Source organism: Pezoporus occidentalis, unplaced genomic scaffold (assembly GCF_034315485.1).
Source record: "Pezoporus occidentalis ecotype Australia unplaced genomic scaffold, CSIRO_AGI_Poc_V1 ctg13, whole genome shotgun sequence".
Taxonomy (NCBI): Eukaryota; Metazoa; Chordata; class Aves; order Psittaciformes; family Psittacidae; genus Pezoporus; species Pezoporus occidentalis.
Genome location: NW_026913103.1, coordinates 95,265 through 111,443, shown reverse-complemented (window position 1 = coordinate 111,443; position 16,179 = coordinate 95,265). Strand labels below are relative to the sequence as shown.

Genomic DNA, 16,179 nt, shown 5'->3' with positions numbered 1-16,179 from the left:
TCCTAATTTGCAGCAACAATTTTTAAACACTTTGACTGCTGCAGTTGTTTCTTTTAATGATTATTCTTAAATATTTTTAATGATCTTCTAATGTTCATATTCATTGTAGTGTCTCCCCTAGAATAACATTTTAAAACCAATAGAAAAATGTAAGATCACAGAGGCATGGTTTTGTTACTATTTTTCTTCTTTCTGCAAATCTAATACATAATATTTAATATTGGCTGTGCTCAAATGGGAAACCTGTGTCAATATGAGTAAAAGCCATGTTGTATGACTGCATGCTCCAGCATGTTACAGATGAATCACCACAAGGAAAATAAACCTGAATATGATTGCCACTGGACTATGAGAATTGTCATATTTGAGTAGAGGTGGAAATAATTGATTAAATTCTAAAGGCACAGTCCAGCATTTATTTGCAATGAGAACATGAAATATAAAATAATTAGAGGAGAATTCTGTTGCTAGCATTAGTCTTGATTTAATTTAGGAGCACTAATATTTTAGCAAAGTATTGTATATTTACAGATGGGTCACTTTAAAATTATCAATATCAAAACCAGAAATGATTATGAATTTATTAGCAAAGCTACCATTTTAAGAAGTGATTGATTGTGTATAAAAACATGCAGTGCAAATAACTACTATTCCTATTCAAGATAATTTTCCTTGAGGCCACAAATTCCAGTACTGTTCAGTCAGAGCTGTAAATATGCATCATATCTGGATACCAGCCATATTTTAAGCTGATTCCTGCACTGAATGAAAATGTAAGCTTGTTTTTACTAGTGGCGTGCTACTGAAATAAGCTCAAAATTGTACTTCTGCACATATTTAGTAAATGCATCTAATGTACAGATATAGAAATATTCCAGCGTAAGGCAAAACTCATTACAGCTCATCAGACTTTGCCCATATCAGGCATTTTAAGTATGCTTCCTCTTGCTAATTTAACTAATTCATTATTTAAAACGATGAAGAGATAAGAAAATTAAAAATGTTCTTTGTTTCTCCTTTAAGCCTTGCTTAAAATTTAAATAAAAGAAACTGGTTTATTCTTGATATCAGATAATACATAATTTATAATAACTTTGAGTGCAAAAGAATAAAAGTAGGTTTGGAAGGAGAAATAAATATGCTGGTCAGAATTTCTAACATGTCAAACTATTTAGGGAAGGATGTATAGAGTGGTTAAGCCTTTGAAAATCCATAGTGCTATCTCAATTTCTGTAGATAGCTGATGCTTAATATGAAGTTATTTCCTAGTAGTTCACTTTTTTTAGTGCTTAGTGCAAAATCACAATGGCTTTGTAACTTACATAGCAAGAGTAAACTAGAAAAAAAATAAATAAATTAAAACAGAAGAATATGGCACCTAACGATTCTAATAATAAGCTTAGTAACTGATTTTGGTGATTTTTAAATAGTGGTTTTATCAAAACCACTCTATTGTAGCACTGTTTAGATATCAGACTTTTTATTGTCATTTTTATTCATATCAGAATTCATGTTTGTTTGTTTTCTTTTCACTTTAGTCTTTCATGTCACAATTGTTCCTCCAATTAAAATTCATTATCCATAGTCATGTTGGCGAAATCATGGCAGTATTTATTTGCCATGAGTTAGGGTTAGGCAATGTGACTATCTCTTACAGATTTATTAACAAATATTAGAGCAAGCCATATATGTCTTTCAGACTAGGAAAAACTGGGCCTATCACAGATTTTGTTCATGCCTCAGAAGCTAATTTTCTTTCACTTGTTGAACAATACTGTTGATACATTTACTGTTCCTATATCTCGTAAAGATCAGTTAAATAATTACTTACAAGGAGAGTGAAAGGTAGCGTAGTTGCTGGGACTTCACTGCATAGATCTTGTTTTATTTTGTCTTTCTTTAGTAAAGTTAAAGTAAGGGTTAAAGTAGCTGAAAATGAACAGGTATCCTCTTTTTTGGTTGGGTTGGTTTGTTGTTTTTAATAAGCTTGCTTATTTAGGGTGCATGCTTATTTAGGATATAAATGCAAACAGACTTGCATAATGAAAACATCATTATGAAAAATGGGAATAGTCTAGTGTTAGTGAATATGTATGCTCGGTAAATGGTTAAATCAATAACTTAAAAGTGAAGTTTTAAAGTAGCGATTCGGAAAAGATCCTTGAATTAACCTAAAAGGCTGCATAAATAATGTTAGGAACTCAATATGGTTTAGAGCAATTGCAAATATGATTTCACAGATGCTTACATTTTTATGTTCACATTTATTTCACAAGGTTAAATGAACTGCTGCTAGCACTAGTAAAATGAAGTTTGTGATGTAAAGTTTCCTGTAGAGGCAGAGAGGACATAATTTTCCAGGGGCAAAAGAATCTCAAAGTCAAACCTGAGGTTTTTTTGCTGGAGTACATCTCGCATTATTTTGCAGTGATGGGTGGTGTTATGCTTATGCTGTTTGGCCTTAATGGAAAAAGAGTTGCACCACAAGAAAAACAGTCTGGCAGAAGAACTTAGAACATACAGAATAAAGGGAGATTTCTAAATTTCCATTTGTGTGGTTCTGTTTCCAAGCAGGATATGTTGTTGTCTTTCCTGTAAATTAAAAACTGTAATGACACCTCCAAATGACCCAATTTCACAGTATGTTCAGAAATGAAGTTACTTCCATTCAAATTCTGCTCAGGATGTGGAAAAGTACCTGGAGTACATATCTGTGTGGTAGAAATTCTACTCAACCTACACATGAGAAGTACAGGCTTGAAGATTTACTGTATTCATAATTCAGATCCTTGTTGTGTGTGATGAACAAAAAGGATGTAGTTTCTATTTGCCAGATGTTCAGTTGCCATTTTCCAGTAAAGTAACATTGACTAAGGCTTAAGGAAATGATTAATTCTTCATTTACAGTGTTAGAGAAGGGAAAATATGCAAATTCTCTTAAACACTTTCTTACCACAGACACAGAGTTAATTGAATAAAGACAAGCTAGTGTGCATATATAGTGCTAGCTATGTATACAGGAAATTTAAAAAAAATCCGTTTTTAACCCCATGTATAGCTGATGAAGCCCACTCTTCTTATAAATACTGTGCTGTATATTGTAAAAGGGAAGGGTGTGTACAAGGAATGACTGTGATGTTATTTATTATGTTCTTTAGAGGACAAGCAAAAGATGATTTGAAGGAACTCAAAGCTACCATTTATTTTAATCTGTCTACAATTAATAGTAATATATAATTACCATAAATAAATGAAAAGAAGTACACAACTAGGTGTCCTGGGTTCAGCAGTAGCAGTCATTTTTCTCCTTCTTAGTAGCTGGTGCAGTGCTGTGGTTTTGACTTTCAGCCTGGGAACAGCGCTGATAACGCCAATGTTTTTAGTTACTGCTCAAATGTTTAGTCTGACCAAGGACTTTCTGAGTCTTATGCTCAGGATGGGAAGGAGGGAGGAGGGGAAGCCAGGAGGAAGCAGAGACAGGACACCTGACCCAAACTAGCCAAAGAGGTATTCCATACCACAGCACATCATGCTCAGTATATAAACTGGGGCAGTTACCCAGAAGGGCTAGATCACTGCTGGGGTTGGGCTGGGTATCGGTGGGTGGTGAGTGGTTGTATTCTCTTCCCTTGTTATTTCCCTTATCATTATTATTATTGGTGGTAGCAGTAGTTGTCTGCATTATACCTTAGTTACTGGACTGTGCTTATCTCAACCCATAGGAGTTACATTCTTTTGATTCTCTTCCCCGTCCCTCCAGGAGCAGGGGAAGGAAGAATGGGGAAGAGTGAGCAAGCGACTGTATGGTTGTGAGTTACTAGCTGGGCTTAAAACACAACACTAGGTGTCGAATCTTAGTCCTCCAGTCCCTAGTCTTATTCACTGCATACTTGCCACTACCTGGCTTCCTGTCATTTTACGTTGTTTGGAGTATAATCTGCCTTGACTGTCCCACAGAGGACAGCCTTCCTTCATCTGAGAGATGTTGTTGGCCCTTCAATGGACTCCTTCCAGTATCTCCATCTCTGTGTTATACTGGGTAGCCTAGAATTGACACAGGACTACAGGTGTGAACTCTCCAAGGCTGAGTAGAAAGGCAGAATCACCTTACTTAACCTGTTGGCAGCCCTCCTAATGCAGCCTGGGATATCGTACCCTTTTTCACTGCAAGGGTGTGGTTTTGCCTCATGTCCAATTTGGTGTCCATCAGGACCCCAAAGTCTTTCTCTGCAAAGTCTCACAGTTATTAACACCATTTTTATCTACCTATACTTATATGTCATTTATTGTAACATGTCACCTTTAGTTGCTGTAAATCTACATAGAGATGAAATAATACAGCTTTTTTTTTATGCATGATATACATATACATGATTAATGTTTTGTGCTTGCTCATGTCATGAGAAATCTGCAAAGCATAAAAATTCAGCAGCTGATTGATAGATGGTTTTAGTGAGACCAGAAAAAATACTGCTGCTTTCTAAACAATACTGCTGACAGCCTCCTTTCACATCTAACTTTATAATCCATTTCTATGAGAGTTTTTTTTGAAGTAAGTCATTATTGCACATCCCTGCTTTATGTAGAAACTTAACCTGCCATTAAAACAGTTTTTAAGAGGTGTCTAAAAGTTACTTGTGGGTATGAATTAGTTGTCCCCATTTTGGCCTTTGTACCATCTTTTTTTCCCCTATTTTAACACTTGTTTTCATGGCACTAATAAATATGCAGAGAATTCAGGAAATCTCGGAAAAAAAAATTCAAAAAAAATGATGTATTTAATAAGTAATTTGGGTGTGTCTGTGATGTAATAGAAAACATTTATATGTGTCCTAGTAACGTGATTTGTCTCAAATGTGTTTCTTTTTTTTTGTCCTTGGCACATTTCCCAGAAAATGATTTTCTCTTTCCATGTTTGTCTCTCAGTATTATATTTAAACAAACACAAAATATTTTTAACAAAATCTGTCTCTTTTATTAATCTTTGATTTACTGTCACTTCAGATATTTCCGAATTCTTGGACTTATTCTGCCAATTTTCTTTTCTCTTCATGAAGAATATTTTGCAGTTCTTGAATTTGAGTTCAGGCGTATGGAGCAGCAACAGTAAACTATCAATTAAGATTTTCTATTTTCTTTCTTTAACAGATGGAGTCTACAGGTCACAAGATGTAGTTAGTTGCATGGAAGAGCCTTGCCTATGTAAACCACAAAGGATAAAATGTCATTTTCTTTTTTTTTGACTAGAAAATGTACTTAACTCATCAGTACATACTGATCCTGTTTTGAGTGCCCAACCTACTTTTACGCAGTTATTTTTCTGTTATTTTGCTCTGTAAACCCATCACTGACATTTCATATTTGTCAAAATGGTCTGTCTTAACTCAGACAGATACCCTTCAATTTTATTTTCTGACATGCAAAGTTTATCTCAGTGGGTTCAGTAAATCCATGTCACAGAAATAATGTGCGTGTCCCAAAAAAGCACAGCAACTGTGTTAGTCAACATGAGCACAAAACAAATCGAGTGCAGTTGGGAAAGTACAAGTCGCAAATACGTTATGTACAAACGGGCTGGTGAAAAATTTGATTTTACCAGCTGTAGTAGAATATACATGTAAATAATTTTACTTCAAGTACTGGAATCAGTGGAGTTCTTCCACAGTATCTGACACTTCAGGCCAATCAAGCTGACCTTGACCTTAAATTATTAACTTTTCTTTCTTTTTTATTTTGTTGTCTTCATTCCAATAAAATGCAACAGATTCTTAGAGTATCATGATAGAAAGTTCTGGGACAATTGCCTAATATGTATTTCCTTTAGAGTTCTGATCCTTAACTTGTATTTTTAAACTATATTAGGGAATAAAATAATTTTGCTGTTAATGTAGAAGTTCATAGCCCATATCTCCTTGAAACACAATGGTCTCTGTTTCCAAAGTTCATATTCAGTAATAAAACAGCTGAAATACAACAATATGATTTGCAGACTGCAAATATCTGTAGATGCCACAGTGCTGGTGCATTTCATATTTGGTCATCATCCTATGGCAGTTCATTTACGTACTCAGCTTTTAAAAACACTAGTAACTTTATTACTGTCTATTAATGCTTTCCAGTTTACATGGATTTTTAATAAGCTTTAAAATCTATCCTGAAGGCTGTTGCAATGTTTAGCCAGTAATGAAATAATTCACATCAGTCATGCTTACCATTTAAAGTGTTTCCTAACTTTTAACAGAAAAAAGCCTTGTTAGAAACAAGCATGATACAAAAGAAGACTTCTGCTGAATAGAAGTGTTTGCATTGCTGGGCCTCTCTAGTTAATAATCAATTCATCAATTCAGCAGATGTTCACCTTTGTCTTTTTTTCTTTTTCTTTTTTTTTTCTTTTTTTTTAGGAGAACATAGGCAGGGAAAATGTACTTTATGTTTTTTTGAGACTATGTGAAACACCTCTTTGCAGTTTTATGCAGTTTAATCAGTCAGAAATTTAGCACTCAGCACCTAATCATTAGTGTACATTATACTATCACCATAGAACTAGAAGATTTAAATTATGTTATCTGAATTGACACCCAGTATAATATCTAATACACTGTATAGGAAACAGTATTTTTTATGCCATGAGTTGTTTAGTACTGCTTAATTAGGATGCTGATGCACAATTTCATATTAAGGGTGTTAAAAAAGTCGGATAGCTATATAATCCTGAGAATTTCCATAGTAAATTATTTTATATTGAGTTCTATTTGGACTGCATTCTGAACTTTACAACTCAGATGATTAGAAATGCCTGTAGTTTAGGCATGTCTGTGTAATATCTAACCAAAATATTTTTATATAAGAGATGGTATCTTTTATTAGAAAAACCTTGGAGACAGAAGGCAGAGATAGTAAAGGAATTGCAGGTACACAAGTTGGTTATTAAAAAAGGTAGCTAAAAAGTAGGGTTACATGCCTACGTTATCTTAGTAGTAGGTCAAACTATTGATATATTTATGAAATTTTCAAGTTTTGAAATGGTGAAGTGCCTGTCAGTAGACAAAAATGCACAGCAATCAATACTAATACTTTTAATGATATTAAAATTACAAAAAAAAAAAAAAAAAACACAACAAAAAAACAGATTATTTATTTTACTTAATACATTACAGAGATACCAATGTGTTTGTATGCCTGGATGGGAAGGAACGTTCTGTGAAAATGAATCAAATGAATGTAATTCAGAGCCTTGTAAAAACAATGGCACCTGCGTGGATCTTTTCAACAGCTATCGGTAAGTGTTACATCTTCTCCCTATATGATTATGTTCCAGGAATGACAGACTTATGCATCCAGTTATAATTTTATTGCTCAGCTTGGGAATGGAATGTTATTACACAAATGAGCAAACAACTTATGTCATGGATAAACTGCTTTACTTTATGTTCATTTGAAGTCAGAAGACAATTAATTGTAGATGGAGAATTAAAAAAAAATGCATCCATTCAAAACACTTAGCAAGTAATCTAACCTGGAGCTGTAATTAGTCAAAGAATATATAGGATCTTTTTCTATCATGTATGTCCTGAGTGGGAGTGGAGGGTTGTACAATTTTAGATGAGATTGTATCATTGCTGCCACCTTGTGGTTTAAAAGATAGGAAAATAGAAATTTAAAATTTACAGGCACACTGGGAGAAATCATGAGGATTTGACACCATAGTATTCATAACTTAAACCCCAGTCTTTATTTCATGCATGCATTTATGGTTTAAAAGTGATTCTTTTTTTATGTTTATGAAGCTAAGGACTCCATAAACCATCTAGCAATCAGCTTCTTTTATTTGTATACAGGGTTTACCTATATTTAGATGTCAGGACTAACTAAAGTAGTCCTGTATCAGAATGCAAACCCATAACAGATACTGATATAGTTGCATAAAGAACACAGTGTAATAACTGTACACAGTACAGAGTCTAGTTGTTGTGTCATGATTATATTCCTGGTAATACAGACAATAGAAAGAAAACCTACCATAGCTGCAAACAGACACGATTCCTCAAATAGCCAAACATAAATTCAGCTAAGTTAAATAATGCATATAAAATAATATATTTTTTGCATTATTCTGCTTTCAGGATTTAACTGAAATACTTTGAGTCATCCTAGGACTGCATAGGTATCTGTCCTATTTTGGCAAAATATTTTCAGAAAAATTTTCAGTCCAATAAGAGAAGAAGCCTACCGAGGCTAGGAAAAGCTGTTAAAATGTTTTAAGTTGATTTTTTTTTGGGGGGGGGGGGGGGGGGGGAGGTGGCTGAGAGAGAGTTAAGTGGGTTGGGACATACTTTTTTTGTGTGTAATTATTTTCGTGAAGTTTGTAGGTTTTTTTTTGTATTCTACTAACAAAAAATGATTTCATAGTTGTGTACTGTTTATGTGTGATAAGTTTGTTGAATTCTTACATAATAAAGTGGATTATATAGGCAAATGAACAGTTTCACCACCCTCAAGGACAGTTTTGTGTGCAAGAATATTTTGCAGCCATGTATCATTACCTGCCATTATATTATACCTATTTTTTTCAGTTTCTGGAGTGTTATATATATTGCAGAAGGTAACACAGTTTCTGCTGTATTTATTCATACCTAGGCCAACTATGTATGAGCAAATTCAAGGACTTCCTATTGTTTGATGAGAAAAAAGGTGTTCATAAAGTACTTTTTCTGGCTTTGGCAAACACTGAACTGTTACAGAAAATGCTTACAAGTGAATCAATTTGAACTGCAAGCACCACAAGTCTAAGACTTGGAAACAGCAAGGAAAATAAGTCTATATCCATAGTTTTGTTGTATAATCTAAAACAATTTAATTTCAATCATTAGAGTTGTCCTAGTTTATACTCTCAGATATTAAAAGGCATTCTGCTTTTTTTCACAATTACTTAATATAAAAAAAAAAGTATGATTTCTATTACATTTTTTAAGACTTTTCTCTTTATAATGACAAAACCAAGTGTTCATCTCATGGTAGCTAAGTAGTGGCACTGACAAGTACCTGATCCTGGGGATATCCAGCCATATCTTTAAAATTAAGTCTTTAAAACAGGATAACTGGATTTTAACTGCTTGATAGAAAAAGTTCATTTGCATTCTGGAGCTGTGCCTAGGTATTGTGTTGGACAAGCACTAGCTGCTCTGACCAAAGTTAGATCAGGAACTGCTTTGGAATTACAACAGTGATAGATGATGCAGCTGCTTTCCTGGCCAAGTTCTGGTACTGTTTATTTTCCTAGTATAAGTTTAGTTGCTGGACATGATACTCAGAATTTTCTGAAATTCTTTGAAGTTGGCCACACCATCACTAGTACCCAATATTACTTCTAATTTAAATTGATGTAAAGTATAGATAACATAGCTTTCTTTTATGCCTTTGATAACACTCATTAGTTTACTTTCTTTTAAGTATTTCCAAATCCACCTGAAAACTTTTTGAAAAATTTAGTGTGCAACAGCCTAAAAAATAGATTTTTGTATAGAAAAAGAAGGAAAAAAATATAATAGAAAAGGAAATATTTTTGTAACAAGATTCATAGCTGTAATAATGAGAATAATAATACAAACCATAAAATCATAGAATAGTTAGAATTGGAAAGGACCTTAAGATCATCTAGTTCCAACCCTCATAACTCCTAACTAAAAAATTCTCTTTTATGCTCATTTATATGGTGCTATTTAATTTTTAACCTTGATCTGCAAACTTGCTGCCAAAATTGAAGAACCATCAAGTATGCCAGAACAGAATGCTTTCCTGTATGGATTCCTTCATACAAAAATAAATCACACACTGCCAGGGGGAAAAAAATCAAAGCTTTCTCAGTTGCGCACTTTTATTTTAAGGAATGAGAATAAGAAATTTAGAATAAGATACTGAATCAAGAGTTAATCTCGAATTGTTAAATATGAATAATTTTGTATGTCATTCCTGTTTCATTCCTGTTTACTTTTGTTCAGGCTGATAAACTAAGGAATTTGTTTTTCTCCTTTCTCATTTTTCAGTTTGGCACATGGCACAGCAAAGTCAGTAATTTAGAATAGTTTCATGCATATATTTCCAGTATCCTTTGAACCTTTAATTCTCACGACAGCATAATCTCTCAAATTATTTCTCTGAACATTTACAGCATCTATTATGCTAAATTCCCTATTTCTTCTCTATCCTATTGCATCATCTCTCCTGATACTTTGAGTAATTTTGCCCTAATAACATCAAGCCCTAATTAAAGCCCTTGTGTCTCCTTTGCTTTTACCAGCTCATAGGGAAACTTTAAGTGAAAACTCTCTTCAAATATTCTTTCAAAATAGTAGCAACATAGTTTTATGGATGAACCAGTGTTTCTAATGGTGTAGAATAGTTTTGGACTTGGCTGTAATCATGATGACATTAAAATTTGGAGAATTAACCAAGTGTCTTTCCAAAGTACTCAATTCTTCCTGTGTATTTACATTGAATCCCACAGATTCATGCTATTTGCCATTTTGTCAGTATTTGTTGAGATGATGCGTTGTTGCTGCTTTTCTTTTTATAACGTATCAGTGGACTTCTCTACACTAATCAGAAAATTGTACTTTCTGAAGTACATTTCGTTATGCCATCTGTTGATCTTGTAGTCTTTATAACAGGTTTAGTGTTTACTTAAGAAAAGTTATCCTTTGTCAGTGGCTGAATAAGATACCATTTTACAATCTCTGTGGAAACTGAAGTCCAGTTCTGTTTTTATACCTGTAGTTTATCCTTTTTCCTCTTTAATGGTTCTTTTCTAGCATTTTCCTTTTTTAAAAAAGTAAATATATTAGACAATAGTTATCCTTACAGTATCTTGATTCACTGACTGGGACTCATGCTGACTGTGTCAGTCAGTCTAATGGTCCTTAGCACCAGAGCTCTATCCAAAATCTCGACACACTGACTTTACTATATACATTCTTTTCATTGTAACTTAGTTAAATATAAGTTTGTTGTAAATTAATATGTAGAAAAATGTATTAGTTGGGAAATGGATGATCTCTCTGATGGGAGTATTTAAAAAGACTGTCAAACTATGCAACTTCCAAACTTCAGAATTACTCTACTGGATTGCTAATCTGCATTAACACTACACATTGACAAGGGTTACCCGGGTAACTATAGACCGGTCAGCCTCACCTCCATCCCTGGGAAAGTGATGGAACACCTTATCCTTAGTGCCATCTTAAGGCATATCAAGGATAAGAGGGTTATGAGGGGCAGTCAACATGGCTTCACCAAGGGGAAATCATGTTTGACCAATCTCTTAGCCTTTTATGAGGAAATAACACGGTGGATGGATGATGGCAGAGCGGTGGATGTGGTCTACCTTGACTTCAGCAAAGCACTTGACACAGTCTCCCACAGCATCCTCACAGCTAAATTGAGGAAGCGTGGTCTGGATGATCAGGTAGTGAGGTGGACTGTGAACTGGCTGAAGGAGAGAAGCCAGAGAGTTGTAGTCTATGGGACTGAGTCTAGTTGGAGGCCTGTAACCAGTGGAGTGCCTCAAGGGTCAGTACTGGGACCAGTATTATTTAATATATTCATCAATGATTTAGATGAAGGAATTGAGTGTACTATCAGCAAGTTTGCTGATGACACTAAGCTGGGAGGAGTGGCTGACACGCCAGAAGGCTGTGCTGCCATCCAGCGAGACCTGGACAGGCTGGAGAGTTGAGCAGGGAATAACTTGATGAAGTATAACAAGGGAAAGTGTAGAGTCCTGCATCTGGGCAGGAACAACCCCAGGTTCCAGTATAGGTTGGGAAACGACCTGTTAGAGAGCAGTGTAGGGGAGAGGGACCTGGGGGTCCTAGTGGACGACAGGATGACCATGAGCCAACGCTGTGCCCTTGTGGCCAAGAAGGCCAATGGCATCCTGGGGTGTATTAGAAGGGCGGTGGTTAGTAGGTCGAGAGAGGTCCTCCTTCCCCTCTACTCTGCCCTGGTGAGACCGCACGTGGAATATTGTGTCCAGTTCTGGGCCCTTCAGTTCAAGAAGGACAGGGACCTGCTGGAGAGAGTCCAGGGCAGGGCAACTAAGATGATTAAGGGAGTGGAGCATCTCCCTTATGAGGAAAGACTGAGGGAGCTGGGTCTCTATAGTTTGGAGAAGAGGAGACTGAGGGGTGACCTTATTAGTATATATAAATATATAAAGGGGGAGTGTCACGAGGATGGAGCCAGGCTCTACTCAGTGGCAAACAATGATAGGACAAGGGGTAATGGGTACAAACTGGAACACAAGAGGTTCCACTTAAACTTGAGAAGAAACTTCTTCTCAGTGAGGGTGACGGAACACTGGAACAGGCTGCTCAGGGAGGTTGTGGAGTCTCCTTCCCTGGAGACATTCAAAACCCGCCTGGACACATTCCTGTGTAACATTATCTAGGTGTTCCTGCTCCGGCAGGGGGATTGGACCAGATGATCTTCCTTCCAATCTCTAACATACTGTGATACTGTGATACTGTAATTCTTAATTGCTGTTCATCATTATCATTGCGTGTATAACACCATTAGTCCTTACAATTATTAACTTTAAAAATAACATTATTTCTATTTATATATGTATATTTATCATGTTTATATAATCTTGCCATGCTGTGGAACTGATGCTTGTTTAGTTAGCACTGCTAGCTGTGACTGTTGATGGCTCTTAACTGCTGAGGTCAAGGTAGCGAGTCCAAGAGTTCTTCAGTGACAGAAGCAGGAGCCACAATGGTTTGTCTACCTTCCCTAACTTTCCTCACTGGTCATCAATGTTTTATGCTTCATGCCTCCTCTCTGAAAGAAAACCGTGATCTTATATGCCCTTGAGATCTTACTTTTTGAATAAAAAGAAGGGACCACTTCTTGTTTCACTTACTTACTGTTGCAGAGACAGACATCTTTCCTGCTTGGGCGTTCTTATCCTCTAAATTTTAATTCTGGCACATGTTTTCTTACACTTTGTGCAGCTATCACAGGTCTTCATTTGCCTTTTCACAATTACAGATAATATTTACATATTTAAGCCTAGTTGTGTTACAAAATTCTGTAAGTGGTGTTACAGAATTGTGAAATACTCTTTTTTTCTAGTTATGCTATTTTAGCATGCTTACTTCTGGAACAAGTATTACGTACAGTTCCTTTAGCCTGCTTCTAAGCATCTGGTTTTTGGGTGCAGTGGTCCTTTTCTTTGGGTACATATGATACAGATATTATTTTTGTCTAACATTATGACTGTTTACACAAGGGTACCCAGTAAAAAATTGTAGCTGTTTTTGTATGACTCTAATTCTAGGAGCTAGCTTTTTCTTTTCAGAGGTGACTCTAAAACACCTCTTTCACAATAACTTCTGCAAAGACAAATGACAAAACTTGGTAAATGCCAATGTCACCTTTAAATATGAGGCTTAAGTTCCTTAAGCACTTTTGAGAAATTACTGATAATGTGCAAAAACATCTGTTTAAATGCTCTTTATTTAAACTCTTTGTTGCTTATCCTGTCCTGTAAGAGGCCCTAGTTTTCCTATCTCCCTTTAGACTCTGAATTGTGGTTAGAGTAGAAGGTCTTTTGAGTCATTTCAGACTGTGTTAGTCTTCCTTAGCAGCACTTCTTCAATTAGTAACTATGCCCCAATCACCTTTCTTTGTCCTTACTTAGATAATAATTTATGCTAGCTGACAATTTGGGTAACTATACTGTCAACCAGAGTTGGACTTATTTCATCTCTTTCCTGTTATTTTCACAGTCAATTCCCAAATACGCCTTGCCCTGTAGCTCCCCTCTTTGCTTCTTAGCATTTGAAGCCATATCTCCTTTTCAGAATAAAAAAACAGTTTTTCATTAGTGTAACTGTCATCTACATGTGCTGAGTTCTTGAAAAAGGACTAGTCTTATGTCATTAGAATGTATTCAGTGTTAGGCATACCATAATCCTTAATTATATAGAATAGTTAGGGTTGGAAAGGAACTTAAGATCATCTAGTTCCAACCCCCCTGCCGTGGGCAGGGACACCTCACACTAAACCATGTCACCCAAGGCTTCGTCCAACCTGGTCTTGAACACTGCCAGGGACGGAGCATTCGCAACCTCCCTGGGCAACACATTAGAGTGCCTCACCACCCTTACAGTAAAGAACTTCCTCCTTATATCCAATCTAAACTTCCCCTGTTTTAGTTTTAACCCATTACCCCTTGTCCTGTCACTGCAGTCCCTCATGAAGACTCCCTCCCCAGCATCCCTATAGCCCCCTTCAGATACTGGAAGGCTGCTATGAGGTCTCCGTGCAGCCTTCTCTTCTCCAGGCTGAATAGCCCCAACTTTCTCAGCGTATCTTGATACGGGAGGTGCTCCAGTCCCCTGATCATCCTCGTGGACCTCCTCTGGACTTGTCCCAACAGTTCCATGTCCTTTTTATGTTGAGGAGACCAGAACTACACACAATACTGCAGGTGAGGTCTCACAAGAGCAGAGTAGAGGGGCAGGATCACCTCCTTCTCCCTGCTGGTCACGCTCCTTTTGATGCAGCCCAGGATACGGTTGGCTTTCTGGGCTGCAAGCACACACTGAAGCCGGCTCACGTTCATTTCCTCATCGACCAGCACCCCCAGGTCCTTCTCCGCAGGGCTGCTCTGAATCTCTTCTTTGCCCAACCTGTAGCTGTGCCTGGGATTGCTCCGACCCAGGCATAGGACCTTGCACTTGGCATGGTTAAACTTCATGAGGTTGGCATCAGCCCACCTCACAAGAGTGTCAAGGTCCCTCTGGATGACATTCCTTCCCTCCAGTGTTATCAACCAAACCACACAGATTGGTGTCATTGGCAAACTTGCTGAGGGTGCACTCAATCCCACTGTCCATGTCACCAGCAAAAATGTTAAACAAGACAGGTCCCAACACCAATCTCTGAGAGACACCACTTGTTACTTGTCTCCAGCTGGACATTGAGCTGTTGACCAGAACTCTTTGCATGGTGCCATCCAGCCAGTTCTTTATCCACTGAGTGGTCTATCCATCGAATTGATATCTCTCCAATTTAGAGACAAGGATGTCGAGTGGGACAGTGTCGAACGCTTTGCACAAGTCCAGGTAGATGACATCAACTGCTCTACCCCTGTCCATCATTTCTTTAGGCCCATCATAGGAGGCCACCAAATTGGTCAGGCAGGATTTCCCCTTAGTGAAGCCATGCTGGCTGTCACTAAGCACCTTGTTGTTTTTCATGTGCCTTGGCATGTCTTCCAGGGGAATCTGCTCCAAGATTTTGCCAGGCACAGAGGTGAGACTGACTGGTCTGTAATTCCCTGGGTCATCCATTTTCCCCTTCTTGAAAATGTGGGTTATATTTCCCTTTTTCCAGTCATCAGGAACTTCACCTGACTGCCATGATTTTTCAAATATGATGGACAGTGGCTTAGCAACTTCATTCGCCAGCTCCTTCAGGACCCGTGGATGGATTTCATCAGGTCCCATGGACTTGTGTACGTTCAGGTTTTTAAGATGGTCTCAAACCAGATCCTCTCCTCCAGTGGGCACAAGGTCTTCATTCTCACAGTCCCTGCGTCCGCCTTCCAAGACACGGGTGGTTTGGTCAGAGCCTTTGCCAGTGAAGACTGAGGCAAAGAAGTCATTGAGAACCTCAGCCTTCTCCAAATACTGTGTAGCCAGTTCTCCTGAGAGCTTCCAGAGGGGGCCTACATTGTCCCTAGTCTGTTTTTCATTCACTACATACCTATAGAATCCCTTCCTGTTATCCTTAGCATCCCTAGCTAAGTTTAATTCTAACTGGACCTTAGCTTTCCTAACCCGGTCCTTAGCTTTCCGGACAACATCCCTGTACTCTTCCCAGGCTGCCTGTCCTTGCTTCCACCTTTTATAAGCCTCTTTTTTCATTTGAATTTTCCTCAGCAGCTCCTTTTCCATCCAAGGAGGTCTCCTGGCCATCCTTCTGCACTGTTACAGAAAAGAAGCATACAGTTTTGCTCTTTTTTTCCCACACCTGGGGAGGATTTGCACAGTTTATCTGTGCTTTAGGAAAGCGCAATTAAAGTCAGCCTCTCTGTTTTCTCTGAATGATGCAAGAATTGTTCTTTGCTAAGTTTTATAACCTGGTGATTTGGAAATTAGGGATGGGTGAATA

The 16,179-nt window shown here is 37.2% G+C and overlaps 1 protein-coding gene across 1 annotated transcript in view; it reads left to right on the top strand.

Annotated features, from left to right (window-relative positions):
• LOC134158324 (protein eyes shut homolog) overlaps window positions 1-16,179 on the top strand; it is a gene marked incomplete at its 3' end in the record, with an annotated part of 365,244 nt that overhangs the window by 274,354 nt on the left and 74,711 nt on the right. Inside the window, exon 21 of the mRNA XM_062608120.1 lies at window positions 7,158-7,279. Coding sequence (XP_062464104.1) covers window positions 7,158-7,279 — 122 coding nt within the window. The remainder of the gene's footprint in view (window positions 1-7,157; window positions 7,280-16,179) is intronic.